We start from the raw sequence: 27,823 nt of genomic DNA on the forward strand, positions 1-27,823 counted from the left end.
ATTAATATTATGGAGTACTTCGTATTAATATCTAATGTGTGATACGAAGTATATAATACGAGTATGATCATTTCAAAGGTGTACATTAGTAATAGAATAATATGTCAAAGGTGTAAATTAGTAATAGGCCTAATAGCATAATACGTAATGAAGGTAACTTATCTACTTCAGTATTAAATTTGGTTTGTGTTACTTCTGTTTCTTTGATAATTATGTTATAATATAACCTATGATTTATTTCATTAAACGAGTAATCCATCTATTGGATTAACACTTCTGACGTCCCACATCACAACAAAGGAATCTTTTGGAATCCAAATATTTCCTCCCTTCTTTATCTTCAATCATAGAATACGAACAATGGATTATATTTTCATTTTATTTTTCATTTATTTTTTGTACTTTTATAATTTCGTTATTTTGAATCTTAGTGGTATCCTATTATACTACGGCAACAATAAAAACAACCTTAGATTCTTGCTTAAACAAGTGTCCTTCCTTACTAGTGTTATTACTCTTATTTATCACTCTTACTACTACACTCTTTTCATCCACTTCACTCACTCGTCCTACTCAAATATCACCTAAAAACAATGGAAGGAAAAAAGTTCCTACGTTTGCTTTCACTTCTAATTGTAACTTTCATTCTTTTTATTTTCATATTTGTTAGAAATTCCGACCTTCCTTCGTCTAAGAATTTCCATTATGTTAACAAGGCGGCGGCTGAACTAGAACTTCAGCCGCCACCACGTAAGCTCACTCGCCATGTCCATGTGTCGGACGTGGCACGACATCCCCTGGACCCACTTACGGTCCAGGAGATGAACCGTGTCCGATCCATTGTCATCTCACACGCGCTCTTTAAGGCAGCTAAGAGCTACGCACTTCACTCAGTTGTCTTAGAGGAGCCGCCGAAGCCACTTGTCATGAGATGGAAGGAAGGGGATTCTCTTCCTCCTAGAAAGGCTTCTGTTATAGCACGAGTGGATGGAGGGACACACGTGATGATTGTTGACTTGGGTTCGGGTCGGGTTGAGTTTGTTGATGTTGGTGAAAGGTCTGGCTACCCGACTATGACTATTGAAGACATGAATACGGCGACATTAACACCGTTCGGGAGTAAGGAGTTTAATCGGACGGTGGTGGCGCGTGGGGTTGATCTGAAGGACTTAGCTTGCTTGCCCATTTCTACTGGTATTATCCTTCTTAATTCTTTATAGTCTCTTATAATAATCTTCACTTTTCTTTAACAGTTTTTAGTACAAGATTATCTATGCGTTATTATGAATACATTTTAATATTATAGAGATGTCAATTCGGCTAAACGGGTCGGGTTTGGGTCGGGTCAACTCGGGTCAGGTCAATTCAGATTAATTCTATAACCTACACGGGTCGGGTTTGGATTGGGTCATGCTTGAGTCGGGTAATGTCGGGTCATACTTCATATCGGATTTGGGTCAGGTTTAATTCGGGTTAAAACGGGTTAGGGTAATTCTCGGGAACGAGTCGGGTTTGGTTCAAGTCAATAATTTGCGTGTTAGAATCAGGTCGGGTTATTCTCGGGTTTGAGTCAGGTTTGGTTCAAGTCAATAATTTGCGGATTATAATCGGGTCGGGTCATTTTCAAGTCAATAATTTGCGGGTTATAATCAGGTTGGGTCATTTCCAAGTCAGGTCATTCTCGGATTCAAGTCGGGTTATGTTCAAGTCAATATTTGCAGGTTATAATCAGGTCGGGTCATTTCCAAGTCAGGTCATATTCGGGTTCAACTAACTATAAATAGATAATTATCATTTTTATCAAGCTAATTATTTCCTTTGACTATAATATATATGGCAATATACTAGGGAATTATAGTTTATAATTTAGGAAGATAATTATCTCCTTTGATCATACAACAAATATATACTATATTTAACTCTTAAATTTGATGATAATGCTCCTTTCTTTTGCTTGCCTGGACCAACTTGGTCTCCCTAAACAAAATGCTTTGATCAACAATAATAATAAGGTGGTCTAAATTGCATTTAAGGTGATTTGAAATCGGGTCAAGAACAATTTGGGTTGAATTTAGGTCAAGTCAATAACAAGTCGTGTTAGTAACAGATTGAGTTGAATTTTTTGGTTAGGTAAGTAATAAGTATGGTAAAATTTGGGTCGGGTCAATAACAAGTCGTGTTGAATTTGGGTCAGGTCAATAACAAGTCGGTTGATTTCGGGTCGATTTTGTAACAGATTGGGTTAAATTCGGGTCGGGTTAGGAACGGGTCGGGTTGAATTCAGGTCAGGTTAATTAGTAACAAGTCGGGTTAAATTCGAGTTTTGAAGGATTAAACGGGTTTGAGTCAATTTCGTTTCAAGTCGGGTTCGGTGCAAGTTAATTAAATTGGCCGTTGTAAACTGGTAAATCGTTGCAAGTTGTAAACCGGTAAATTGGCCGTTTAAAAGCAAATTGAATGATTCCACACACCCAATTGGACTCCCGGAGGGTATTAGGGACCATGGTAAACATTTCGGAAATTTTTATCTCCGGGTGAAAAAAAGTAAAAAAAATTCCAAAATTCAAAGGCTAATATCCACGCTTTTTAAGAAATTTTTGAGCTTTTGGGTCCCGGTATCGAAAAGTCTTGAAATTCTAGGGAATACATCTCGGGGTCATATATTGTCGTATGAAACCATATATGATCATTATTTGTTTTCATAAATATTCGTGGTAGGCTTGAATTAATGAAATTGGTACAAGTTGTAAACCGGTAAATTGGTCGTTTAAAGGCAAATTGGATGGTTCCACCCACCCAATTGGATTCTCGGAGAGATTTGGGACCATGGTAAACATTTCGGCAATTTTTATTTCCGGGCGAAAAAAAATTCAAAAATTTCAAAATTGAAGGCATTATACACGCTTTTTGAGAAATTTTGGAGGTTTCGGGGCCAGGTGTAGAAAAAATATGTTGTCATAAATGCTCGTAGTAGGCTTGAGTTAATGAAATCTTTGCAAGTTGTAAACCGGCAATTAAATTGGTTGTTTAAAGGCAAATTGGATGGTTCCACCAACCCAATTGGACTCCCGGAGGGATAGATCCTTTTGATCCTATTTCAGGACAGAGATTGCATGGTTGCCATGGGCTCTCTCTTGGCTGAGTCAGTTGGGTGTGGTATTAGGGACATGGTAAACATTTAGGCAATTTTTATTTCCGGGCAAAAAAAGCCAAAAAAATTCCTAAATTAAAGGCTAATATTCACTGTTTTTGAGAAATTTCTAAGGTTTCGGGGCCAGGTGTCGAAAAGAAATGAGATTTAATTAGATACATCTCGAGGTCATATAATGACGTTTGAAACCATAAATGACCATTATATGTTGTCATAAATGTTCGTGGTAGGCTTGAATTAATGAAAATAGTGCAAGTTGTAAACCGGTAAATTGGACGTTTAAATGCAAATTGGATGGTTCCACCCACCAAATTGAACTACTAGAGGTTATTAGGAACCATGGTAAGTATTTTTGGATCGGAATTTTTATTTTCGGGCGAAAAAAAGTCAAAAAATTCCAAAATTGAAGGCTAATATCCACACTTTTTGAGAAATTTTTGAGGTTGGGTACGGTGTCGAAAAACCTTGAGATTTTAGGGATTACATCTCGGGTTCATATAATGCCGGTTGGAAACGTATATGATCATTATATGTTGCCATAAATGTTTGTGGTAGGCTTGAGTTGATGAAATTGGTGCAAGTTGTAAATCGGTAAATTGACCGTTTAAAGGCAAATTGGATGGTTCCACCCACCCAATTGGACTCTAGGAGCACATTAGTGACCATGGTAAACATTTCGGCAATTTTTATTTTCGGCGAAAAATAGTTAAAAAATTCCAAAATTGAAGTCCAATATCCATCCACGCATTTTGCGAAATTTTGGAGGTTTCAGGGTCCGGTGTCGAAAATTATTGAAATTGTAGGTAATACATATCGAGGTCATATAATGAAGTTTGGAACCATATATGACCATTATATGTTGTCATAAATGTTCGTGGTAGGCTTGCGCTAATGAAATCAGCGCAAGTTGTAAACCGGTAAATTGGTCGTTTAAATGCAAATTAGATAGTTCCACCGACCCAATTGTACGCCCGGAGGGTATTAGTAACCATGGTAAACATTTTGGAAATTTTTTATTTCCGGGCGAAAAAAAAGTCAAAAAATTCCAAAATTGAAGGTTAATATATCCATGCTTTTTGAGTAATTATGGATGTTTAGGGACCCAGTGTCGAAAAGCCTTAAGAATTAGGGGATACATCTCGGGGGTCATAAAATGTTGTTTGGAACCGCATATGATCATTATATGTTGTCATAAATATTCATGGTAGGCTTGAGTTAATGAAATCAATGCAAGTTGTAAACTGGTAAATTGGCCGTTTAAAGGAAAATTGAATGGTTCCACCCACCCAATTGGACTCTCGGCGGGTATTAGGGATCATGGTAAATATTTCGGAAATTTTTATTTTCGCGCGAAAAAAACTCAAAATTTTCCAAAGTTAAAGCCTAATATCCACGCTTTTTGAGAAATTTTTGGGGTTTCTGGGCCAGGTGTTGAAAAGGTTTGAGATTTTAGGAGATACATCTCGGGGTCATATAATTCCGTTTGGAACCATTTACGATCATTATATGTTGTCATAAATGTTCGTGGTAGGTTTGAATTAATGAAATCGGTACAAGTTGTAAATTGGTAAATTGGCCGTTTAAAGGCAAATTAGATGGTTCCACCCACCCAATTAGTCTCCCAGAGGGTGTTAGGGACCATGGTAAACATTTCGACAATTTTTATTTCCGGGCAAAAAAAAGTCAAAAAATTCCAAACTTAAAGGCTAATATCCACGCTTTTTGAGATATTTTGGAGGTTTCGGGCCCGGTATCAAAAAAGCTTGAGATTTTAGGGATACATCTCGGAGTCATATAATTCCATTTGGAACCATATATAATCATTATATGTTGTCATAAATGTTCGTGGTAGGCTTGAATTGATAAAACCGGTGCAAGTTATAAATCGTTAAATTGGCCGTTTAAAGGCAAATTGGATGGTTCCACCCAACCAATTGGACTCCCAGAAGATATTAGGGACCATGGTTAACATTTCGACAATTTTTATTTCCGGGCAAAAAAAAGTCAAAAAATTCCAAATTTGAATGTTAATATCCACACTTTTTGAGAAATTTTGGAGGTTTCGGAGCCCGGTGTCGAAAAGTGTTGAAATTATAGGGGATATATATCGGGGTCATATAATACCGTTTGGAACCATATATGATCATTATTTGTTGTTATAAATGTTCGTGGTAGGCTTGACTTAATGAAATTGGTGCAAGTTGTAAACCGGTAAATTGGTCTTTTAAAGGCAAATTGGATGATTCCACCTACCCAATTGGACTCCCTGCGGGTATTAAGGACATGGTAAACATTTCGGCAATTTTTAATTTCTGTGCGAAAAAAGTAAAAAAATTCCAAAATTTAAAGCTAATATCCACGCTTTTTGAGAAATTTGGGATGTTTCGAGGCCCTGTGTCGAAATTTTTTGAGATTTTAGGGAATAAATCCCTAGGTCATATGATGCCGTTTGGAACCATATATGATCATTATATGTTGTCATAAATGTTCATAGTAGGCTTGAGTTAATTAAACTAGTACAAGTTGTAAATCGGTAAATTGGATGTTTAAAGGCAAATATGATGGTTTCACCCACCCAATTGGACTCCCAGAGGGTATTAGGGACCATGGTAAACATTTCGGCAATTTTTATTTTCGGGCGAAGAAAAGAAAAAAAAAATCCCAAAATTGAAGGCTAATATCCACACTTTTTGAGAAATTTTTGGAGCCCGGTGTCGTAAAGCCTTTAGAATTTAGGGGATACATCTCGGGGTCATATAATGCCGTTTGGAACCATGTATGATCATTATATGTTGTCATAAATGTTTGTGGTAGGCTGGAGTTAATGAAATCGGCGCAAGTTGTAAATGGTAAATTGGTCGTTTAAAGGCTAATTGGATGGTTCCACCCACCGAATTGGACTCCCGAAGGATATTAGAGACCATGGTAAACATTTCGGCAATTTTTATTTTCGAGCGAAAAAAAGTCAAAAAATTCAAAAATTGAAGGCTATTATCCACGCTTTTTGATAATTTTAGAAGTTTTTGGGGCTCGGTGTCGAAAAGTCTTGAAATTCTAGGAAATACATCTTGGGGTCATATAATGTCGTTTGGAACCATATATGATTATTATTTGTTGTCATAAATGTTCGTGGTAGGCTTGAATTAATGATATCGGTGTAAGTTATAAACCAGTAATTGGTCGTTTAAAGGCAAATTGGATGGTAACACCCACCTAATTAGACTCCCGGAGGGTATTTGGGACCATGGTAAACATTTCGGCAATTTTTATATACCGGCGAAAAAAGTCAAAAAATTCCAAAATTAAAGGCTAATATCCATGTTTTTTTGAGAAATTTCGAATGTTTCGGGGCCCGGTGTCGAAAATCATTGAGATTTTAGGGGATACATCTCGGGCTCATATAATGCCGTTTTGATCCATATATGATCATTATATGTTTTCACAAATGTTCGTGGTAAGCTTGAGTTAATGAAATCGGTGCAAGTTGTAAACCGGTAAATTGGTCTTTTAAGGCAAATTGGATGGTTCCACCCAACCAATTGGACTCCTGGATGGTATGGGATCATGGTAAACATTTCGGCAATTTTTATTTTCGGGTGAAAAAAGGTCAAAAAATTCCAAAATTGAAGGCTAATATCCACCCTTTTTGAGAACTTTTAAAGGTTTCGGGTAGAGCTGTCAACTCGGTCTATTCAAATTAATTCCATAACCTATGCGGGTCGGGTTTGGGTTGGGTCTTGCTTGAGTCGGGTCATAACCTATAAGGTGGTCTAAATTGCATTTAAGGTGATTTGAAGTCGGGTCAGGAACAATGCAATTTGGGTTGAATTTAGGTCGGATTAATAACAAGTCGTGTTGATTTCGAGTCGGGTTAGTAACAGATTGGGTTGAATTTTTGGGTCTAGTTAGTAATAGGTTTGGTAAAATTCTTAAAAATTCGGGTCGGGTCAATAACAAGTCGGGTTGAATTTGGGTCAGGTCAATAACAAGTCGGGTTGATTTCAGCTCGGGTTTGTAACAGGTTGGGTTAAATTCGGGTCGGGTTGAATTCAGGTCAGGTTAGTAACAAGTCGGATTAAATTCGGGTTTTTGACGGGTTAAAACGGGTATGGGTCAATTTTGGTTCAAGTCAGGTTCGGTTCAGGTCAATAATTTACGGGTTACATTTGGATCGGGTCATCTCCAAGTCAGTTCATGTTCGGGTTCGGGTCTCACATACTCGAGTCAACTCGGGTCTAGGGTTGGTTTCATGTCGGGTTTGGGTCACCATTTTTTCTGGTTCAGATGGGTTGGTTAATAATTGGGTTTGAGTCGGTATTTCGGGTTGGGTCAACTTTTGACAGCTCTAATTATAATACGATCTTATTGTATAATTTTAATACAATCCATATCTTATTCCTTATGTGTGTACAAGCAAAAGAAAAAAAAAACAATCGTACTTTAGATGAGAGGGAATTCATTTAACTAATGAATAAGTATACAAAAAATGGGATTAAAGTTGCTATGTAAATTTACTCCACAGCTCTACTCCATTAGTCCATATGTAGTTATGTACCTAAAATGGCTACTATAAAAAGGTTACAATCTGTTTGAGACGTGATAAAACAAAATAAAGTGTGCGTGATTATTGATTCTAGACAAAGCGAGTGTATGATATGGTGGCCATGATATCAATAGTACTAGAATTGCAACATGTACAACTTTCATAAAAGGGACATCGGAATGATTTTAATCTTTGTTGCAGGATGGTATGGTAAGAAAGAAGAAAAGAGGAGGTTGATTAATGATGTTTGGAACCATAAATGATCATTATTTGTTGTCATAAAAGTTCGTGGTAGGCTTGAGTTAATGAAATCGGTGCAAGTTGTAAATTGGTAAATTGACCGTGTAAAGGCAAATTGAAGGTTAATATCCACGCTTTTTGAGAAATTTTAAAGATTTCGGGTAGAGCTATCAACTCGGGGCGGGAGAATTCGGATTAATTCCATAACCTATGCGGGTCGGGTTTGGGTTGGGTTATGCTTGAGTCGGGTCACGGTCATATTTCTTATCGGGTTCTTGTCGGGTTTAGGTTGTGTTAATAACAGGTCGGATTACATTTGGGTTGGGTGAACAATAGATCGGGTTTAATTCGGGTTTTCACAAGGTAAAACGGTAGGGTAATTCTCGTGTTTGAGTCGAGTTCGGATCAAGTCAATAATTTTCGGGTTATCAGGGGGTCATTCTCGGGTTCGAGTCGGGTTCGGTTCAAGTTAATAATTTGCAGGTTAGAATCTGGTTGGGTCATTCTCGGGTTTGAGTCGGGTTCGGTTCAAGTTAATGATTTGCGGGTTATAATCAGGTCAGGTCATTTTCAAGTCGGGTCATTCTCATCGGGTTCAAGTCGGGTTCGGTTTAAGTCAATAATTTGCGGGTTTTAATCAGGTTGGGTCATTTCCAAGTCGGGTCATTCTCGGAGTCAAGTCGGGTTATATTCAAGTCAAATAATTTTCAGGTTGCAATCAGGTCGGGTCATTTCCAAGTCAGGTCATATTCGGGTTCTATTAACTATAAATAGATAATTATCGTTTTTATCAAGGTAATTATTTTGTTTGCCTATAATATATATGGCAATATACTAGGGAACTATAATTTATAATTTAGGAAGATACTTATCTCCTTTGACCATACAACCAATATATACCATATTTAACTCTTAAATTTGAGGATGATGCTCCTTTCTTTTTCTGGCATGGACCGACTTGGTCTCCCTAGAAAAAATGCTTTGATCAACAATAATATTTAAGGTGGTCTAATTGCATTAAAGGTGATTTGAAATCAGGTCGGGAACAATTTGGGTTGAATTTAGGTCGAGTCAATAATAAGTCGTGTTGATTTCGAGTCGGGTTAGTAACAGATCGGGTTGAATTTTTGGGTCGGGTTAGTAATAGGTCTGGTAAAATTCGAGTCGGGTCAATAACAAGTCGGGTTGAATTTGGGTCAGGTCAATAATAAGCCGGGTTGATTTTAGGTCGGGTTTGTAACAGGTCGGGTTAAATTCAGGTTGGGTTGAATTCAGGTCAGGTTAGTAACAAGTCGGGCTTAATTCGGGTTTTGATGGGTTAAAACGGGTTTGGGTCAATTCTGGTTCAAGTCAGGTTCAGTTCAGGTCAATAATTTACGGGTTACATTCGGGTCGGGTCATCTCCAAGTCAGTTCATGTTCGGGTTCGAGCCTCACATACTCGGGTCAACTCGGGTCTATGGTTGGTTTCAGGTCAGGTTTGGGTCACTATTTTTGGGGGTTCAGATGGGTTGGTTAATAATCGGGTTTGAGTCAGTATGTCGGGTCGGGTCAACATTTGACAGTTCTAATTATAATACGATCTAATTGTATAATTTAAATTCAATCCATATCTTATTCCTTATGTATGTACAAGCAAAAGAAAAAAAAAAACAATCGTACTTTAGATGAGAGGGAATTCATTTAAATAATGAATAATTATACAAAAAATGGGATTAAAGTTGCCATGTAAATTTACTCCTCCATTAGTCCATATGTAGTTATGTACCTAAAATGGCAACTAAAGCGAATCTGTTTGAGACGTGATAAAACAAAATAAAGTGTGTGATTATTGATTCTAGACAAAGCGAGTATATGAAATGGTGGCCATGATATCAATAGTACTAGAATTGCAACATGTACAACTTTCATAAAAGGGACATCGGAATGATTTTAATCTTTGTTGCAGGATGGTATGGTAAGAAAGAAGAAAAGAGGAGGTTGATTAAAATTCAATGCTATTCCTTGGAAGAGACTACTAATTTCTACATGAGGCCCATTGAAGGGCTTACTGTAATTGTTGATATGGACTCTAATCAAGTCTTGGAAATTTCTGATAATGGAAGGGACATACCCATTCCTCAAGCAGCCAACACAGAGTACCGCTTTTCGGCCCAAAAGAACATCCACCATAAAATCAAGCCCATCAACCCAATATCCATTGAGCAGCCCAAAGGCCCAAGCTTTACTGTAGAGAATGGACACATGATCAAATGGGCTAATTGGGAATTTCACCTTAAACCCGACCCACGAGCCGGGGTGATTGTATCACGGGCCATGTTCCGAGACCCGGATACAGGGGAGTTAAGAAATGTCATGTACAAAGGGATGACTTCAGAGTTGTTTGTTCCTTATATGGATCCTAGTGATGCATGGTATTTTAAGACTTATATGGATGCGGGTGAATACGGGTTTGGGTTAACCGCGATGCCTCTTGACCCGCTCAATGATTGTCCAAGGAATGCATATTATATGGATGGTGTGTTTGCTGCTGGTGATGGAAGGCCATATGTTAGATCAAATATGGTTTGTGTGTTTGAGAGTTATGCTGGTGATATTGGGTGGCGTCATTCTGAAAGTCCGATTACAGGCATGGAGGTAACTGTTATGTTAGAAATCTACGAAATATAAGGTTGTGTTTGTACATAAATGATAAAATGCTAAGCACTAACAGTGAAACATGTTGCTTATTTTGTGTCTTTAAAGTCTTAAGTTGTTATGTACTCATATAGTCATAGTAAATAAATCTTTTTACCATGTGGCCTTAAACTTGAAGGCGCGAAGATCACATTATTATCTTATATCGTCTGCTTACATGATTTCATGCAGATCTGCGAGGCAAGGCCAAAGGTGACCTTAGTTGTTCGAATGGCAGCATCAGTAGCAAACTATGATTATATTGTGGACTGGGAATTTCAAAATGATGGACTTATCAACATTAAGGTTTGTATTTTTGCATCTTATAGCATCCCTGCATTCTTTCTGTTTGGACAGTTATCATGTTACTAGTTAAACTTACACATCAAATTTTTGGAGCATATGTATACTAAGTTAATCAAAGTACTAGCAAGTTATGATAGAATAGATTAGGTTGAAGCGATCATATTTTAGTATGATGCAAATGTTTATTGCAGGTAGGATTAAGTGGCATATTGATGGTCAAAGGCACACCATACACGAACTTGGATCAAGTCTCGGATCAAGAAGGCCTCTATGGGACATTATTATCTGAAAATGTCATTGGTGTTATCCATGACCATTACATCACATTCTATCTTGACATGGATGTAGATGGATCGGACAATTCGTTTGTAAAAGTGAACTTACAAAGGCAACAAACCTCCCCTGAGGAGTCACCTAGGAAGAGCTACTTGAAAGCCACAAGGAGTATTGCCAAGACTGAGAAAGATGCACAAATCAAGCTCAAGCTTTACGACCCATCTGAATTTCATGTGATTAATCCAAGTAAAAAGACCCGAGTAGGGAACCCTGTTGGGTATAAAGTAGTCCCTGCTGGCACCGCAGCTAGCCTACTTGATCTTGACGATCCACCCCAAAGGAGAGGAGCATTTACCAACAACCAAATATGGGTCACTCCATATAACAGAAGCGAAGAGTGGGCTGGTGGGTTGTTTGTTTACCAAAGCCATGGCGAAGACACCCTTGCTACCTGGTCTGAAAGGTAATAATCTGTCAGCCTTTGTAAATGGAGTAAATGTGCAAGTTCATCTACAATGCACTATTTTTAGAGTCTTAGAAAGGATGGCATTTTATTTTGCAGGGATAGGGAAATAGAGAACAAGGATATTGTGCTGTGGTACACCTTAGGGTTCCATCATATACCGTGTCAAGAAGACTTCCCAATCATGCCAACAGTCTCTTCAAGCTTTTCTTTGAAGCCTGTCAATTTTTTTGAAAGAAATCCCATCCTTGGAATCCCGCCGAACTTTGAAAAGGATCTTCCAGTTTGCCAAGCAACTTCTTGAAAGGCCATTATTCCTGAGCCTGTATGTTACATGTTGTATAATCATGCAACATGTAAAATACGCTTCCCTGCTAGTCTTATGGTTTGTTTATATTTTCCTTTTGGTTCCAACACTGAGCTAAGCATCTCAATGTGCAAGTTTCAGAAACCAGTTTTAAATCTTTACATCAGATTGAGATATGCATTACCAGTGCTCAATTTCACAAACACAAATAATTAGATTAACCTTAAACTACCGGTGTTAAAATAGATCTTTGAAAATGAGAGGCCAACATTTTTATGATGTTTATCAGTCATCTGAAGCACTGTGGTTTCTGAACAATACAGGAAGAACACACTAAATTTATGATGAATTATGCTATACTGTTATAGAAATATTGTAAATAACAGCCCTGCAGACAGGATTCTGTTGGCTGTTGATTCTGAATATCGAGGCATATAATACAGATCAGGTGAAAATCTAAGTTAAACTTCAATACTCCTAGGTGCTCATACTCAGGTACTTGTGCCGGAGAGATTTGTGTTCAAAGTGTAAGACTCGATTATGTAATGAATTTTTTTTCATTATTTAGGTCCAAAATGCAGTGTTACATCTGACACGAGTTCTTAAGCAGTAGAGCAATGTTTTTACTGGAAAAATATATGGTGAGGAAGAGTATACACCCAGTCAATGTAAAAAAGAACCCAAAGTTATCATCATATAACAAAATTCACTCATATATCTATCGATCATCAATCACGATCACGAGATTTAAAAATATCTGCTGCCTGGCCTGCCTCTGATTACAATTGCAGGCAGTAAAAAATAATGTCTGGACAGCAGGAAAAACACAAATAAACTTAAAACCAGTCTCAAATAGCAGGGCAAGCTGAATACTGACTAGCAAAGACAGTGACTTACAAAACAATTTTGTTCTCGTAAATGGGTGGCTAAGAAGCCACACATGATTTTGAAAGAAACATTCAGATATCATTGCCTTCTTACTGTATCTGAGCCATTGGTTTCTGCTAAAATTAATTACTTGTTTAAGCATGCCAGATAAACTTATTTAGTTAAAAAAAAAAAAAAAAAAAAAATGATTGCGCCTAATTAAAAAGCAAGTAATCTTCTCTACAAATATAAAGTAAATACAATATAACAATAAAATAACTGTAAATATTGTCTGTTATTGAGACTCGGGCTAAATGATGTGCACACTGTGATTCAAGCGAAAAAGGTAACTAAAATACAAAACATCACATTGCCTACAGAATTATTCATAATTGTATAAGACTTTTTTCTTCACTATGCTTTGTAGTTTATTCAAAATGCTAATCTTTACAAAAATAAAGCTCCAAGCTAGAGAGTCTGAGGCTCGGGATAGCAAGCAAGCTAATCTTTACAATCTCAGCCAATTCCTCTTGGACTTTTCTCATTACTTGCGCATGTTGCAACACCTCTGCCATAGTCCACTCAACCATAGCAACAGTTGTATCGGACCCCCCAATCAGAGTGTCCTACAAAATCATGTAAAGATATATAAAAACAAACAGAACATTTGAAAGAAAATAAATAGAAGCTGGAGATTGTAAATACCATAAGCATGGCCTTAACTTGAGGCAAGGTTAGTGATGTTGCAGGATCTTCAATTTTGGTTAGCTGCAAGAGATGCCCCAGGAAATCCTTCTGCTTATTAGTTTCTCCCCTATTGTGATGATTTATCGCTGAATCAAACATAGCTTCACAGCGACTAGAGATCATCCTCACTCTGCGCTCTATTCCCTGTAAATCAAACCTAGCAAGGAAAGGAAACAGGTCTGAAATATTTGGTGCTGCTATAAGTTCCAGTAGTTCATTCGTCAGAGCGCGAAATTCAGCATTACAAGCAATACCCTCATCCCTTGTTAGTGTATCTCCCCATAACATCCTCATTACTGAACTGACAATGGTTACAAAAGTTAATTCACCTATATCAACTTGCTGACCAGCCTTTCTATAAATTTCATACATCATTTTCTTCACATGCTGCTTCCTGAGATCAAAACTCGCATCAAGGCGAGCATTACTCATCATCTCTCCAACAAAAATCTTCCTCATCTTTCTCCATTCACGTCCATAATCGGAGAATCCAATATCCATACTCCCAAAGTATATACTCCTTGCAACAACAATGGGATCTCCGCGATTAGCAAAGATGACATCTTTGTCCTTTAGCACCTCTTTTATTAGAGAAGGTGAGGTGACTACAATGCAGTCTTTCATTCCAAGCTGGACTTTGAAGATAGGACCATATATACTGGCTAAGTTTATGAAGCTATGGTGGAGGTTCGAGTCCAGAAAAGGTAGATATCCGACTAAAGGCAAGCCACGCGGTCCAGGAGGCTGAGGAAGTTTCTTCTTACTCTGCCTCTTGATGGAGAAAATGAGCCAAGAAACAAAGAACAAAGGGACTATGATGGTGAAGATATTTAGCCAATTTTCATTGGTTCTATTGCTAGAATTCAACCAAAATGGCCACAGACGGGTTTCTGCTTTTGACATAATATGTGAAAATGAAGCAAGAGATATTTGTAGAAAGGAGTTAAGGTGCTGGAATGAAACTCCTTAAGCTAAACGCTAGAGATATATATGGGACTGTGCATTTTTTTTAGGACCACAAAAATTTCTGAAGAAATTAGAACTGCACATAGCAAATATGATAAAAATAACCGGCTAATTTGCAGCAGGAAGTCTCAACAAAATAAGTACTCTGTAAATGTCATTGAAAGCTCTAGAAATGGTCCACCAACATATCATATGTGGTGGGTAATGCTTGAAGATACTATAAGTTGCTGAGAAATGATATAAAGCTAGATATTCTATATTCTCAACACATAAGTAGATCAGGATTTACGGGTGCAAGAAGCTCGTATAGGCACTAGCCTAAGGAAAAATCGTTACCAGAGGTTATTGGATGGATTATATGATCTGGTCTCAACCTGAAAACAAAATAATACATGAAATAAGTATGAATCATAAACTAATAATAACCCCTTCTTCAATCTAGAGGTAGCATGTACCAAAAAAGAATTTCCAGCTCGAAGTTAATAGTCTTCTTTGTCTACTGATACAGGATGGAAGGAGTATTACTGCTGCCACATAGATGCAGCATTTTTTTAATTTTTTTTTTCTCTTTCAAGTATGCTTAACTAATCAAAATCAAGCCTCAATGTGTTCCATCCTATGAAAGTAAACAGATCATAACATTCTCTATAGACAGGACTGCATTAGATAAATAAAAATACAGCAGAAAACGTTGTAGTTAAACAGATTATTGTCAGAAACTGACACCCAAGATTAGATCATAAATAACAGTTCTTTTTCTAGCTTGACTGGAGAGTTATAATATATTCTTACAGCTATCAAAAAATGCAAAGTAACCATGTGAAAAATATGTGATAAAAATGTAAAACCATTTGCTATTGAGACACATGCTAAATGATGTACAAACTTTTTTGATTCAAGCGGAAAAAAGTAACTATGATACAACTATCACATTACCGACCAATTTATTCATTATTGCATGAGAATTCTACTTATCTATACCTTATAGTTTCTTTAAGAAGCTAATATTCAAGTGAATAAAGCTCCAAGCTAGAGAGTCTAGGACTTGGGACAGCCAGCAAAGGCTTTGCTTTTTTCACGACGATTCCAAATCTTTCAGATGTATCAACCTCCACTGAGCCATTAGGTAACTTCCACTGGAAAGCGTGAAGCAGTGAAGCCAATACTAGCATTGCTGTCCTCTCTGCAAGTGAAACGCCAGCACACATTCTCCTTCCAGACCCAAATGGAAGATACTGAAAATAGTTGCCTAAGTAGTCCATTTTCTCAGCAGCAGACCCACTTAAAAATCTCTCAGGTTTAAACAGCAATGGATCTTCCCAAAAATTTGGATCCCTCTGAATAGCGTATACATGTAGGAAGACGCGCACACCCTTTGGTATGCTATACCCTCCTATAGTAGAAAGCTCACTTGGACTATGAGGAACGAGAAGAGCAAGAGGTGGGTGCAAGCGAAGTGTCTCTTTCACAACTGCATTTAGATACTTCAACTTGGGCAAATGAACCTCTTCAACTGTACTATTTAATCCCACAATCTGAGTCAATTCTTCTTGGACTTTCCTCATTACTTCTACATGTTGCAACACCTCTGCCATAGCCCACTCAACCATAGAAGCAGTTGTATCAGTTCCCCCAATCAGAGTGTCCTACAAAATAATAATGTTAAGATATATAAGCATACAAAACAGAACGAGAAAATTTTAAAAAAATAAATAGCTTGAGATGGTAAATACCATAAGCATGGCCTTAACTTGAGGCAGGGTTAGTGATGTAGGATGATCAAATTCGGTTAGCTGCAAGAGGTGCCCCAGGAAATCCTTCTGCTTATTAGTTTCTTCATTAGTGTGATGATTTATGGCCGAATCAAATATAGTTTCACAGTAACTAGAGATTATCTTCATTCTACGCTCTATTCCCTGTAAATCAAACCTAGCAAGGAAAGGAAACATGTCAGAAATATTTGGTGCCCCCATGTGTTCCATTAGTTCAGTTATGAGAGCTCGAAACTCAGCATTAACCTCGCCCCCTTTCAGTGTATCGCCCCACATCATGCTCATCAGTGAGTTGACAATGGTCAAAAAAATTAATTCACCAACATCAACAACATGACCAGTCTGTCTATAACTTTCATACATCATTTTCTTCACATGCCGCTTCCTAAAATAAGAACTAGCATTGAGCTGCGTATTATTCATCATCTCACTGACAAAAAGCTTCCTCATCTTTCGCCATTCATGCCCATAATTGGAGAAGGCAATATCATCAGTTCCGAGCATAAAACTCTTGACAGCAACAGTGGGATCTCCCCGATTAGCAAAAATGACATCATGATCCCTTACCACCTCTTTTACAAGAGAAGGTGAGGTGATCACAATGCAGTCTTTCATTCCAAGCTGGACTTTGAAGATAGGACCATATATACTGGCTAAGTTTATAAAGCTCTGGTGGAGATTCGAGTCCAGGAAAGGCAGATATCCGACTAAAGGCAAGCCACGCGGTCCAGGAGGCAGAGGAAATCTCTTCTTATTTTGCCATTTGATGAAGAAAATGAACCAAATAATAAATAACAAAGGGATTATGATGGTTAACATATTTTGAAATGTTTCATCGGTTTCATTGCTAGTATTCCAGCTAAATGACCACAGACTAGATTCTGCCTGCGACATGTTAGTATGTGAAAATGAAGCAAGAGAAATTCATAGACAAACTTCGTAAACTAAAGGTATATATGAGAGTGTGCTTTGTACTGAGGACCTCAAAATTCAATCCCTGAAGAATGCTATCAGGACCTCAAATTTCCTGAAATGATACACGACAAAGAAGAGACTGCAGCAGCCAGCAGAAAGTGTCAACAAAATCAGTACTTCGTATTAGTCAATGAAAGCTCTAATAAGGGTCCACCAGCATTTCACATGTGGTGGTTAATGCTTGAAGATAATGATATTATGCCATCTATTCTAGGAAGATCCTAATCATTGAATATAATGATATCATACCATCTATTCTAGGATTGCAACATATAAGTTCTGGATTTACAGCCGCAGCATAAAGTTCACACAGACTCTAGCCTAAAAGGAAAGATCATTACCAAATTTGCTGCAAACATTTTTATTAAGTGTACGTTTCTTTTTCTGTGAAAAGAAAGCTGACATTTTTATATAAAAAGAACAAAATTTTCATAGCAACTAGTAGATTTGTGGTGGGAAGAAAACCACCCTTGAAACAGCCACAAAAAACAAACTTCATCTAGGAAGATCCTAATCATGGAGGAGGGTAATGACGTACAAAAAGATAACGTAACGGAGTAAACAAGCTGCAACAAATAGATTTTTTATAGGGGGGAGGAATATATGGGTTGCAAGAATGCCTTTTCTTATAAGGCAAACAGAAAGCAGAAATAAGCCTCATCTTGCAAGACACTACTCATACATCTTTGCTAAGTCAGTTCATTTAGTACCAAAAGATCAAATCTCTTTCTAGCTTAAATTGCCCTTATTACAGCTTGAAAGACTCGTAGGCCCCATACAATAAAAAGAATCTGAGACAACACTGTCAAACAAAAAAAAAAATCAATCACCAGACCGACCAGATAAGTAATGGTGTTCAGACGCGTTCTCTAATAGATTGCCAAACAGAATTAAGATGGTTAACAAAGGCAGATAATCACACAATAAAAGATATGCAGTGAGGTGAGTTATCAAACCTGTAAAGCAGTATCTTTTTTCCCTTAAGTCTGAGTCATCGCTTTCTATTGACTGAGTTATTAACAGAGGGAAGGCTGAAACTAGAGATTGTCAGCCGAAGTGGATGGTGTTTTTGTTTCATATATATCTTCTGAGAATTGAAATATGTGATAATCCTGATACAAGAAAGATAAGTAACTACATTATAATCATCAAATTACATGATGGAATTAATATTACTGCATAATATCTAGCTTTATAGGCTCTGGATAAGTAACTACATTATAATCATTAAATTACATGATGGAATCAACATTATTGTGTTAGAACTAGCTTTATAGGCTCTGGAAAATGCTAATCATTGTATGAATATAGCTCCAAGCTGGAAAGCCTGATAACTGGCACAGCAATCAAAGGTTCTGATTTTTTCACAACAAGTCCAAATTTCTCAGAGAAATCAACCTCCGTTGTATCAGTTGGTAACTTCCATTCAAAAGCATGCATCAGTGAAGCTAACACAAGCACTGACATCCTCTCTGCAAGTGGAATACCAGGACATATTCTCCTGCCAGACCCGAATGGAAGAAATTGAAAGTGACTGCCCAAGTAGTCTACACTTGCAGAAGATGTGCTTAAAAAACGTTCTAGTTGGAACAGTAATGGATCTTCCCAAAGCTTTGGGTCTCTCAGAATAGCATATACATTAACGAATATGCGAGCACCCTTTGGTACCATATATCCCCCTACGCTAGTATCTTTGCTCGGACAATGGGGAACGAGCAGAGGAGAAGATGGGTGCATACGAAGTGTTTCCTTCACAACTGCATTTAGATACTTCAACTTTGGTAAATGCACCTCTTCAACTGTATTATTCAATCCCACAACCTCGGTTAATTCTTCTTGGACTTTCCTCACTACTCGTGGATGCTGCAGCATCTCTGCCATAGCCCATTCAACCATAGCAGCTGTTGTATCTGTGCCCCCAATCACAATGTCCTTAAAAATGTAACAATGAAATTTAAATAAGTATATTGTTAACAAGGACGAGAAAATTGAAAGATTATATATAGTTGGTAATGACATATACCATGAGTATGGCCTTAACTTGTGGCAAGGTTAGTGATGTCGCAGGATCGTCAAGTTTGGTAAGCTGCAAGAGGTGCCCCAGAAAATCCTTCTGCAATTTTGGATTTCCTGTACTGTGACGATTTATGGCTGAATCAAGGATATCTTCAAGGCGGTGAGAGATCATTTTCATTCTACGCTCTACCCCCTGTATATCAAACCATGCCAGCAAAGGAAAAAAATCTGAGATATTTAGTGCCCCTAAGAGTTTCACATCTTCATCTATGACAGCTCGAAATTCAGCATTAATCACAGAACCATCCTCTCCATTCAGTGTATCCCCCCAGATCATGCTCATGACTGAGCTGAGAAGGGTAAAAAAAGCTAATTCGCCTATATCGACCAGCTTTACTATAAGTATCATAGATCAATTTTTTCACCTGCTGCTTCCTGAGATGATAACTAGCATCAAGACTAGCACGACTCATCATTTGACTGACAAAATCTTCCTCATCTTTCTCCATTCAAATCCAAAATCTGAGAACCCAATATCCATTGTCCCAAACAAAACACTCCTTGCAGCAACAGTGGGATCTCCTCGATTAGCAAAAATGACATCCTGGTCCCTGACCACCTCTTTTACTATAGATGGGGAGGTCACCACGATGCATTCTTTAGTTCCAAGCTTGACTTTGAAGATTGGACCATACAAACTGGCCAAATGATTAAAGCTGTGGTGGAGATTGGAGCCCAGAAAAGGGAGATATCCAACAAAAGGTAAGCCATAAGGTCCAGGAGGTAGAGGAGGCTTCCTCTTTTTTGCTTCTTGGCATTGAAAACAAACCAAAACATAATCAACAAGAATACTAGGATGGTCAAGATATTTCGGGAAGTTTCATCAGCTTTATTGCTGGTGCTCCACCACCATGACCACATACTGGTTGCTTCCTGTGACATGTTAGGTATGTGGAAATGAAGGTATTGAACTGCATAGGCAGGCCTTGGTTAAGCTTAAGGAATATATGGCCGTACTGGACTATGTGACTGAATTGTGTTCAGGAACCTCAGAAAAAATAATGAAGCAATTCCGAAATGAAGCAAATGACAGAATGCTCATTCTCTAGCAATGCAGAAAGGCTTAACAAAATATGTACCTTTCACTGCAAGATCTACAAAGGGTCCACCTGCATCTCATATGTGGTGCTCAGAACCTCAAAATATCCTGAAGATATTATAGCTACACATGATAAATATGAGACAGATGATTGGCTAACTTGCAGCAGGAAGTCTCAACAAGACAAATAATTGTCATTGACAGCTTTAGAAAAGGACAGCATTTCATATGTGGTGGTTAATGCTTGAAGAGATGAAGAAAGGGACAACATTTCATATGATTTTGAGAAATGATATAATGCATATATTCTAGGCTTGCAACAAATAAGAAGTTCTGGATTGAAGGCCGCACGAGGCTCGTACAGGCACTAGCCTAAGGAAAAGTCATAACCAAACATTATTGGGTAGATTAAATGATCCATCTCAAACAAAAAACAAAATAAAACACGAAAGTACGAATTATGAACTTATACCTCCTTCTTCAACCCATGATTAGCATGTACTGAAAAAGGAATTTGCAGCTTGAAGTTAACAATCTGCTCATTTCTACAGTTCTAGAATGGAAGGAGTTGCAATGTTGCACATGAAAGAATTGAACATTATCAGAAACGATGATAAATTCTACTGTAAGTGCTCTTGCTGAGATAGTATATAGAGAAAGCATATTTGATAGTCACAGGAAAAATAATTCACTGAAGCTAGCACAAAGTAACACAGTTTATACTCCATCCAGTCTAAATTCAACTCGTTTGAGCCAAGTGATCAAACCTGACAAGAAGTGTCTTTGATCCTATGAGTAATAGTCACCATGTTTAATTGGTTGTGTTGAAACTAAAGATTTTTTCTGGCAGCATATGTATCTGACAATTGAAAAATGTGAAAATTCTGATTCATAAGACAAGCAACTACATTATAGACATCAAATCACATGATTAAATTACACATTATCATCTTCTCTTGGTTATCTATTATACATCAATGCCAACTAATTAACCGGAGTAACAGGGGAAAAAATTAATAAGGAAATTTGTTGCAAAGATGTGTATTAACAACTGTACATTTCTTTTATTGTGACAGTATAAAATGGAATCTGACTTTTTTTATTGAAAAAGAACAAACTTTCAGACATCACATAATGGTGGATTGTGGTGGGAAGAAAACCCTCCTTGCTAGGATAACAGCCACAAAAAAACAAATTTCATCTATGAAGATCCAAGTAATGGAGGGCAATGACAAAAATGATAATGTAACAGAGTAAACAAGCGGCAACTAATAGATTTTTGCAGGGAAAATATGTGGGGAGCAAGAATACCTTCTTATAAGGCAAATGGAAAGCAGCATTTTACATTCTTATCAGGCAAATGGAAAGCAAAATTTAACATCTTGTACATCACTAGTCATATATCTTTGTTACATCCGTTGGCTCGAAATACAGATAATACCATTTAGGACCACAAGATCACATCTCTTTCTAGGTTGCCCTGATTACAGCTTGACAGGCTCATGCAACTAAAAGAATCTAAGATAACAGTCGACCAAAAACAACTCAGCCACCAGACCAACCAGATAACTAGATAAGGTTACAATAGATTTACGAACAGAACTAATATGATTAACAAAGGCAGGTAAATCACACAATACATTTATATAATTGGCTAAGATGCCACCACACTTTTAACGTTAAAAGAGATATGCGGCAAGCAAGATGAGTTATCAAACCTGATACAAGTGCCTTGTTCCGCTGTATCTGAATTTTTAACCACTGCACTGTATAGAGAGAAAAGATTTGTCTTCTCTGCTAGAAAAAATACAGCAAGAAAGATAAGAACACTTTGATTCAAGCAAGAAAAAAAAACTACTATATAATCATTATAGTACTTGATGGATTACACATTATTGCAATAATGCAATATATTCTTCTAGCTGATCACAATCTCTCTTTTAGTCTCTTTATTATTCTTAAAGTACAGATAGCCAGGCCCTGTAGTATTCGAATATTATTTATCATTCTTCGAATAGAGACCTAAGTTGGAGAGTCTAGGACTCGGCACAGCAATCAAAGGTTTTGATTTTTTCACAACAATTCCAAATTTCTCTGATAAATCAACCTCCACTGTGCCATTTGGTAACTTCCACTGGAAAGCATGCAGCATTGAAGCCAAAACAAGCATTGATGTCCTCTCTGCAAGTGGAATTCCGGGACACATTCTCCTTCCCGACCCAAATGGAAGATACTGAAAATGGTTTCCCAAGTAGTCCATTTTCTCAGCAGCAGACCCACTTAAAAACCGCTCAGCCTTAAACAGTAATGGATCTTCCCAATTAAGGGGATCCCTCTGAATAGAGTATAAGTTGAGGAAGACACGAGCACCCTTTGGTATGTGATACCCTCCTATAGTAGAAGGCTCACTTGGACAATGAGGAACGAGGAGAGGGAGAGGTGGGTGCAAACGAAGTGTCTCCTTTGCAACTGCATTAAGATACTTTAACTCAGGCAAATGAACCTCTTCAACTGTTTTATTTAATCCCACAATTTCAGTTAGTTCTTCTTGGACATTCCTCAGTACTTCTGGGTGTCGCAATATCTCCGCCATAGCCCACTCAACCATAGCAACTGTTGTATCTGTTCCCCCAACCACAACATCCTAAAAGATACCAATTTGCAGATAAATATACAGTAAAGTAATAAACTTATATTATGTGCACACACAAGCTACAACATCCTAATTTATACCAAGTGTAGTTTGTGAATAGTGCAAAAATGTATCAACTAAAAAGACCAGAGGAAGTATATAATTGAAAAATCAGCAAAAAAAAAATATATATATATATTAATAAATAAAAAGGGAATATTACACTTACAAGGAGCATGGCCTTAACTTGAGGCAAGGTTAGTGATGTTGCATGATCCTCAAATTTGGTAAGCTGCATGAGATGCCCTAGGAAATCCTTCCGCTGAATACTTTCTCCAGCATAGTGATGTATGGCTTTATCATAAATCTCTTCATTCCGTTTTGAGATTATCCTCATTTTGCGCTCTATTCCCTGCAAATCAAACCTAGCAAGCAAAGGGAAAAAATCTGAAATATTTGGTGCCCCTAGAAGTTCTAGCTGTTCATTTACGACAGCTCGAAATTCAGAGTCAATGACAGACCCCTCATCCCCTTTCAATGTATCCCCCCATACCATACTCATAACAGAACCAACAAGAGTTAAGAATGCTAGGTCACCTATATCAACCAACTGACCAGCTTTTTCATAGGTTTCATTTATCATTTTCTTCACATGCTGTTTCCTTAGATAATAACTGGCATCAAGACGAGCATTACTAAGCATCTCAGTGGCAAATATTCTTCTCATCTTTCTCCATTCAACACCATAATCGGAAAAGGCAATATCCATCGACCCAAACAAAAGACTTTTAGCAGCAATAAGGGGTGCTCGGTTCGCAAACACGACATCATGGTCCCTAACCACCTCCTTGACTAGAGACGATGAGGAGACCACAATGCATTCATTACTTCCAAGCCGGAATCTGAATATTGGACCATATAAACTGGCTAACTTGTGAAAGCAATGATGGAGATTGGAATCCAGAAAAGGGAGGTATCCAACTAAAGGCAGGCCACGCGGTCCAGGAGGCAAAGGAGGATTCTCCTTGTTTTGCTTCCTGGCAGCGAAAATGAACCAGAAAATAATGAACAAGGGAGCAAGGGTGGTCAAGATGTTTCGCAAAGTTTCGCCTTCCTTATTGCTAGAACTCCACCACCATGACCACACACTGGTTGCTTCAGGCAACAACATGCTAGTTTTTGTGAGAAGATGAAGAGAAAAGATTGAAGTGGTTAGGCCTAACTGATAGTTAATGGTGACAGTACATGTATAGTTTACAATAAATAGGCGGCAAAATAAGACTACCTCAGTTAATAATTTGCAACATTTGAGTATTATTTGTGAGGTATAAAATATTCAAAAGTTGCAAATAAAATGACCGGAGGTAGCATCACAGATACATGGTACTGAAGCAAAGGTAGAAATTAGTCAAATAACAAATAAGGTGCAGATGATATATCCAGTATCAAGACAAATGTCAAAATATCATCCACTGTAAGCTCAACAAGGGTCCACCTGCATTTCATATGTGGTGTTGAATGATTGAATTATGTTCAGGTATGAAAAAATAACATTAAGCTGATAATTACTTTCTTTCTTGCTCAATTACCATGATTTGCAAATAAAATTAAACACTAATTCTAGCATCAAAATTAAAAGTAGATGTATAGTGCTGATTTGCTACAAAGTAAATGATAATGTCACTTGCTTTCAAGAAACAGATTTAGAGATAATTCATGGATGAAATTTGATTATGTACTTAATATTTGGTACTTTTTTTTTTAATAGAAACGACGATAATATATTACATAAAGATGATTATGGGCATCCTTGAAAAACCAAAGCTAACCAACAAAAGGGGAAGGTAGGTAGCAGGTGAAAAATTAGCTAACCCACCACCCGGCAGAAGCTTTGAAGCCGAAAGACCAGCATCCAAAAAGAGTTCTAAGAGCTGGTCAGAAATCAAAATAGAAAGCTGAATAAAAGGCAACCAAATAAAGAAACTAAGGAAACTGGTACTTGAATATAAAGGCAGTCAAATTTCTAAAATGCCAAGGTTTTTTTTTTTTTTTTTTTTTTTTGGTTGACAAAAGCTATAGAATCTTGATGTGAGTATTAGTCATTCATCAATGTAACAAAAACGCTTATAATAGCTTACAATAACTGCCTTACAAAAATTGTCATAATGGAAAAGGCAAACATCTTGGATAATCATAGGGAGGAAATAATTTATATAAGCTAATGAAACACAATGCTGTAGGTAATATATAGGAATGCAATGTTAAAAGCTTATAAACACGAAATTATATGCATTAAGAATATTTTTTATTGTGCATCAACAATTACATGATTAAAATAAAACCTGAAATGCAAAGCAACATACAGAAGAGCAGAATAATGCATAGAGCTTACTTATTCATACAGAGATGGACTAGATAATCTACACTCAGGGATTGCTATGAGAGGCTTTCTCAGGGACATGACGATCCCAAATTTCTCCTGAATATTCAGTTGTTCTCCCTCGGGCAGTTTCCAGTTAAAAGAATGTAGCAGTGAGGCCAGTGAAAACAGCACCATCTTCTCAGCCATTCCTATCCCAGCGCAAATCCTTCTGCCTGAGCTAAAAGGTAAGAAATTGAAGTCATCACTTCCACGGAAGTCAACTTTAGCACTTAAGAACCTTTCTGGGTCAAATTTTGATGGGTCAGTCCATATTGTAGGGTCTCGATGGATAGCCCATATATTGATGAAAACTCGGGAACCCTTGGGGATCGTATAGCCTCCAACAATGCAGGACTCACTCGGGGAATGAGGAACTAGCAAGGGAAGTACAGGGTGCAAACGGAGTACTTCTTTCATGACAGCTTGCAGGTAAGGTAGTTTATAGATGTGATGCTCCTCCACCATGCTGTCTGTTCCAACCACTGTGTCCAGCTCTTGCTGGATCTTTTTCAGCACCTCTGGTTTGTTCATTATTTCTGCCATTGCAAGTTCAACTGTGTTTGAAGTTGTGTCAGTTCCTCCCACCACCATATCCTGCTCATAAAAATACATAATAATTAATATATATAAACAGAATGAAATGTATTGTTTTATAATGGTGGAACAATAAAGAACAGACACTGGAGATGAGCAAGACTCTAAACAGGGGAGGACCTATATTTCCATCACAATTACTTGTCTTCAAATTTCAATTACGGAAACATTGTTGTGTTTTAAAATATAGTAGCCTACAACTTTCAGAGTCAACCATAATCAGGTTTAACTTCACTAATACCCAAATCTACAGCGATTACATAATAAGCTTAAGATAACTGAGGCCTACACAAGCTTCAGATTAAGTTCAGTCTAATTCATGTAGCCAAACCAAAGTTCAATCAGTATGGTCCTACTAAGAGTGTCAATCACAAGGCAAAATCATATCTTGAAGCAGTAAATATGCAAAATTATCAGTTATAATTTTCAACTGTAATTAAGAGTATTACAGTAAAGAAGCATACCATGAGCAAAGATTTAAGATGGGTCATGGAAAATGACACCTTATCATTGCCTTCACCCTCATAATCATCCTTTAATTGCAACAAAACCTCCAGAAAATCCTTCTCTTTCTTCCTCCCGCCATCTCCCTCCCTATTATTTCTCAGCCGTTGATCAATCACATTCTCAAAAATTTCATCCAACCACTTAGCACACTTCCTCATACTTTTCTCTATACCCTGCAAATCGAACAATGCCAAACTCGGAAAAAAGTCTGATATATTCGGTGCACCCAACAACCTTACAAACTCGGTCACCGCCACTCTAAACTCCGACTCAACCTTTTCTCTCTCTTCAATCCCCATGGCACCACCCCACAACATCCCTGTCACCACCCTGATCACCACCAAGAACACCTCCTCTCCTAGATTAACCGCCGTTTTCGTCCCCGCTTTCTCCGACAATCCCCGGATCATCTGCCGGGTTTCCTGCCGACGGATGCCATACAGAGCATCAAGTGTAGAAGCACCAAGCATCTCTCTCACAGTGACTTTACGCAGCAGCCGCCACGTGGGGCCGTAGGGAGACCAAACTATGTTGTGGCCGCCATACGTGGCCAATTTTCCAGCAATGGGTACATCACGGTTGGAAAAGATGACATCATGATCTTTAAGCACCTCCTTAGCCAGAGCAGGAGAGGAGATGACAACACCGAGCTTCGTCCCAAGCCGGAGAGAGAAAATTGGGCCGTGGGTTTGGGCCAATGAAGCAAAGTAAGTGTGGAGTTCTGGGTCTAGTGAGAGGAGGTTCCCTAGTATGGGAAGGCCCAATGGGCCTGGGGGGAGTGGTGGTTGGTGGTGGTTCTGTTTTCTGGTGAAGAAGGTTATAGCCAAAAACACAGTGAGGAGGGTCAGTAGTAGAATTATCCAGGTTTCTGAAATCATGGTGGCTTTTTTCTTTCTTTTTTTGAGGCAACCTCTAAAATGGTTGGATCAATAATAGTACAATCAAATAAAATAAGCAGCTAATCAGTCTGAATAAATAAATATATTACTCTGTCCACTTTTATTTATGTAGACTTTTGTTTCGGGAAAAATTAAGTGGATGTAAGAAACATATAGGTGAAAGTGGAACTGAGTAAAAATGTGTAAATATTGTGGGACAAAGGAAGCGTGTTTGAAAAATAGATTAAACCAATGACGGGTAAATAAATAGTTAAAAAATTATTAATGGATACATAAAAACATAAAATAAATATATAAATAAACAGAAACAGAGAGTATCTAATTAAATATTCTGGTGCACATCGCATTAAGTGCAGTAGCTGACAG

At 37.7% G+C, this 27,823-nt stretch overlaps 5 protein-coding genes and 1 pseudogene across 7 annotated transcripts; 1 reads left to right on the forward strand and 5 right to left on the reverse strand.

Moving 5' to 3' along the window:
• Nucleotides 1–305: 305 nt before the first annotated feature.
• Nucleotides 306–12,554, forward strand: LOC145594714 (amine oxidase [copper-containing] gamma 2-like). The gene is made up of 5 exons (XM_081651046.1): nucleotides 306–1,194; nucleotides 9,882–10,570; nucleotides 10,802–10,915; nucleotides 11,107–11,654; nucleotides 11,754–12,554. The coding sequence occupies exons 1-5, from the start codon at nucleotides 594–596 to the stop codon at nucleotides 11,956–11,958; spliced, it is 2,157 nt and encodes a 718-aa protein (XP_081507172.1). The 5' UTR covers nucleotides 306–593; the 3' UTR covers nucleotides 11,959–12,554.
• A 523-nt stretch (nucleotides 12,555–13,077) lies between these two features.
• On the reverse strand, nucleotides 13,078–14,651 carry LOC145594769 (flavonoid 3'-monooxygenase-like). Its single transcript, XM_081651106.1, has 2 exons — nucleotides 13,534–14,651; nucleotides 13,078–13,454 (listed from the first exon to the last, which is right to left on the reverse strand). The coding sequence occupies exons 1-2, from the start codon at nucleotides 14,476–14,478 to the stop codon at nucleotides 13,269–13,271; spliced, it is 1,131 nt and encodes a 376-aa protein (XP_081507232.1). The 5' UTR covers nucleotides 14,479–14,651; the 3' UTR covers nucleotides 13,078–13,268.
• Nucleotides 14,652–14,779: 128 nt separating this feature from the next.
• LOC145594740 (cytochrome P450 71AU50-like) lies at nucleotides 14,780–17,827 on the reverse strand. Of its 2 annotated transcripts, XM_081651085.1 has the most exons (3): nucleotides 16,275–17,827; nucleotides 15,523–16,187; nucleotides 14,780–14,915 (listed from the first exon to the last, which is right to left on the reverse strand). In XM_081651085.1, exons 1-2 carry the CDS (start codon nucleotides 17,205–17,207, stop codon nucleotides 15,543–15,545), a joined length of 1,578 nt encoding a protein of 525 aa, XP_081507211.1. In that variant the 5' UTR covers nucleotides 17,208–17,827; the 3' UTR covers nucleotides 14,780–14,915; nucleotides 15,523–15,542. The 2 variants fall into 2 exon arrangements, with proteins under 2 accessions (XP_081507211.1, XP_081507204.1); XM_081651078.1 differs by lacking the exon at nucleotides 14,780–14,915 and having other exon boundaries at nucleotides 15,373–16,187.
• A 112-nt stretch (nucleotides 17,828–17,939) lies between these two features.
• LOC145594731 (carnosic acid synthase-like) lies at nucleotides 17,940–21,997 on the reverse strand (annotated as a pseudogene). The gene is made up of 2 exons (XR_014102865.1): nucleotides 19,312–21,997; nucleotides 17,940–19,220 (listed from the first exon to the last, which is right to left on the reverse strand). The product of XR_014102865.1 is annotated as a carnosic acid synthase-like (transcript).
• Nucleotides 21,998–22,271: 274 nt separating this feature from the next.
• Nucleotides 22,272–24,787, reverse strand: LOC145594722 (cytochrome P450 71AU50-like). The gene is made up of 2 exons (XM_081651059.1): nucleotides 23,265–24,787; nucleotides 22,272–23,047 (listed from the first exon to the last, which is right to left on the reverse strand). The coding sequence occupies exons 1-2, from the start codon at nucleotides 24,204–24,206 to the stop codon at nucleotides 22,400–22,402; spliced, it is 1,590 nt and encodes a 529-aa protein (XP_081507185.1). The 5' UTR covers nucleotides 24,207–24,787; the 3' UTR covers nucleotides 22,272–22,399.
• A 436-nt stretch (nucleotides 24,788–25,223) lies between these two features.
• On the reverse strand, nucleotides 25,224–27,715 carry LOC145594758 (flavonoid 3'-monooxygenase CYP75B137-like). The gene is made up of 2 exons (XM_081651096.1): nucleotides 26,516–27,715; nucleotides 25,224–26,051 (listed from the first exon to the last, which is right to left on the reverse strand). Exons 1-2 carry the CDS (start codon nucleotides 27,434–27,436, stop codon nucleotides 25,428–25,430), a joined length of 1,545 nt encoding a protein of 514 aa, XP_081507222.1. The 5' UTR covers nucleotides 27,437–27,715; the 3' UTR covers nucleotides 25,224–25,427.
• Nucleotides 27,716–27,823: the final 108 nt, after the last annotated feature.

The sequence above is a fragment of the Chenopodium album genome, chromosome 2 (assembly GCF_948465745.1).
Source record: "Chenopodium album chromosome 2, dcCheAlbu1.1, whole genome shotgun sequence".
Lineage (NCBI taxonomy): Eukaryota > Viridiplantae > Streptophyta > Magnoliopsida > Caryophyllales > Amaranthaceae > Chenopodium > Chenopodium album.

Bases quoted from the DNA above. Each gene is read 5' to 3' on its own strand.
- LOC145594714 (XM_081651046.1), top strand. From the start codon at position 594: ATGGAAGGAAAAAAGTTCCTACGTTTGCTTTCACTTCTAATTGTAACT. The intron at 1,195-9,881 runs GTATTATCCTTC...TCTTTGTTGCAG, and splicing joins TTGCTTGCCCATTTCTACTG to GATGGTATGGTAAGAAAGAA. The intron at 11,655-11,753 runs GTAATAATCTGT...TTTATTTTGCAG, and splicing joins CTTGCTACCTGGTCTGAAAG to GGATAGGGAAATAGAGAACA.
- LOC145594769 (XM_081651106.1), bottom strand. From the start codon at position 14,478: ATGTCAAAAGCAGAAACCCGTCTGTGGCCATTTTGGTTGAATTCTAGC. The intron at 13,455-13,533 runs GTATTTACAATC...ATGATTTTGTAG, and splicing joins AAGTTAAGGCCATGCTTATG to GACACTCTGATTGGGGGGTC.
- LOC145594740 (XM_081651085.1), bottom strand. From the start codon at position 17,207: ATGTCGCAGGCAGAATCTAGTCTGTGGTCATTTAGCTGGAATACTAGC. The intron at 16,188-16,274 runs GTATTTACCATC...ATTATTTTGTAG, and splicing joins AAGTTAAGGCCATGCTTATG to GACACTCTGATTGGGGGAAC.
- LOC145594722 (XM_081651059.1), bottom strand. From the start codon at position 24,206: ATGTTGTTGCCTGAAGCAACCAGTGTGTGGTCATGGTGGTGGAGTTCT. The intron at 23,048-23,264 runs GTAAGTGTAATA...GGTATCTTTTAG, and splicing joins AAGTTAAGGCCATGCTCCTT to GATGTTGTGGTTGGGGGAAC.
- LOC145594758 (XM_081651096.1), bottom strand. From the start codon at position 27,436: ATGATTTCAGAAACCTGGATAATTCTACTACTGACCCTCCTCACTGTG. The intron at 26,052-26,515 runs GTATGCTTCTTT...TTTTATGAGCAG, and splicing joins ATCTTAAATCTTTGCTCATG to GATATGGTGGTGGGAGGAAC.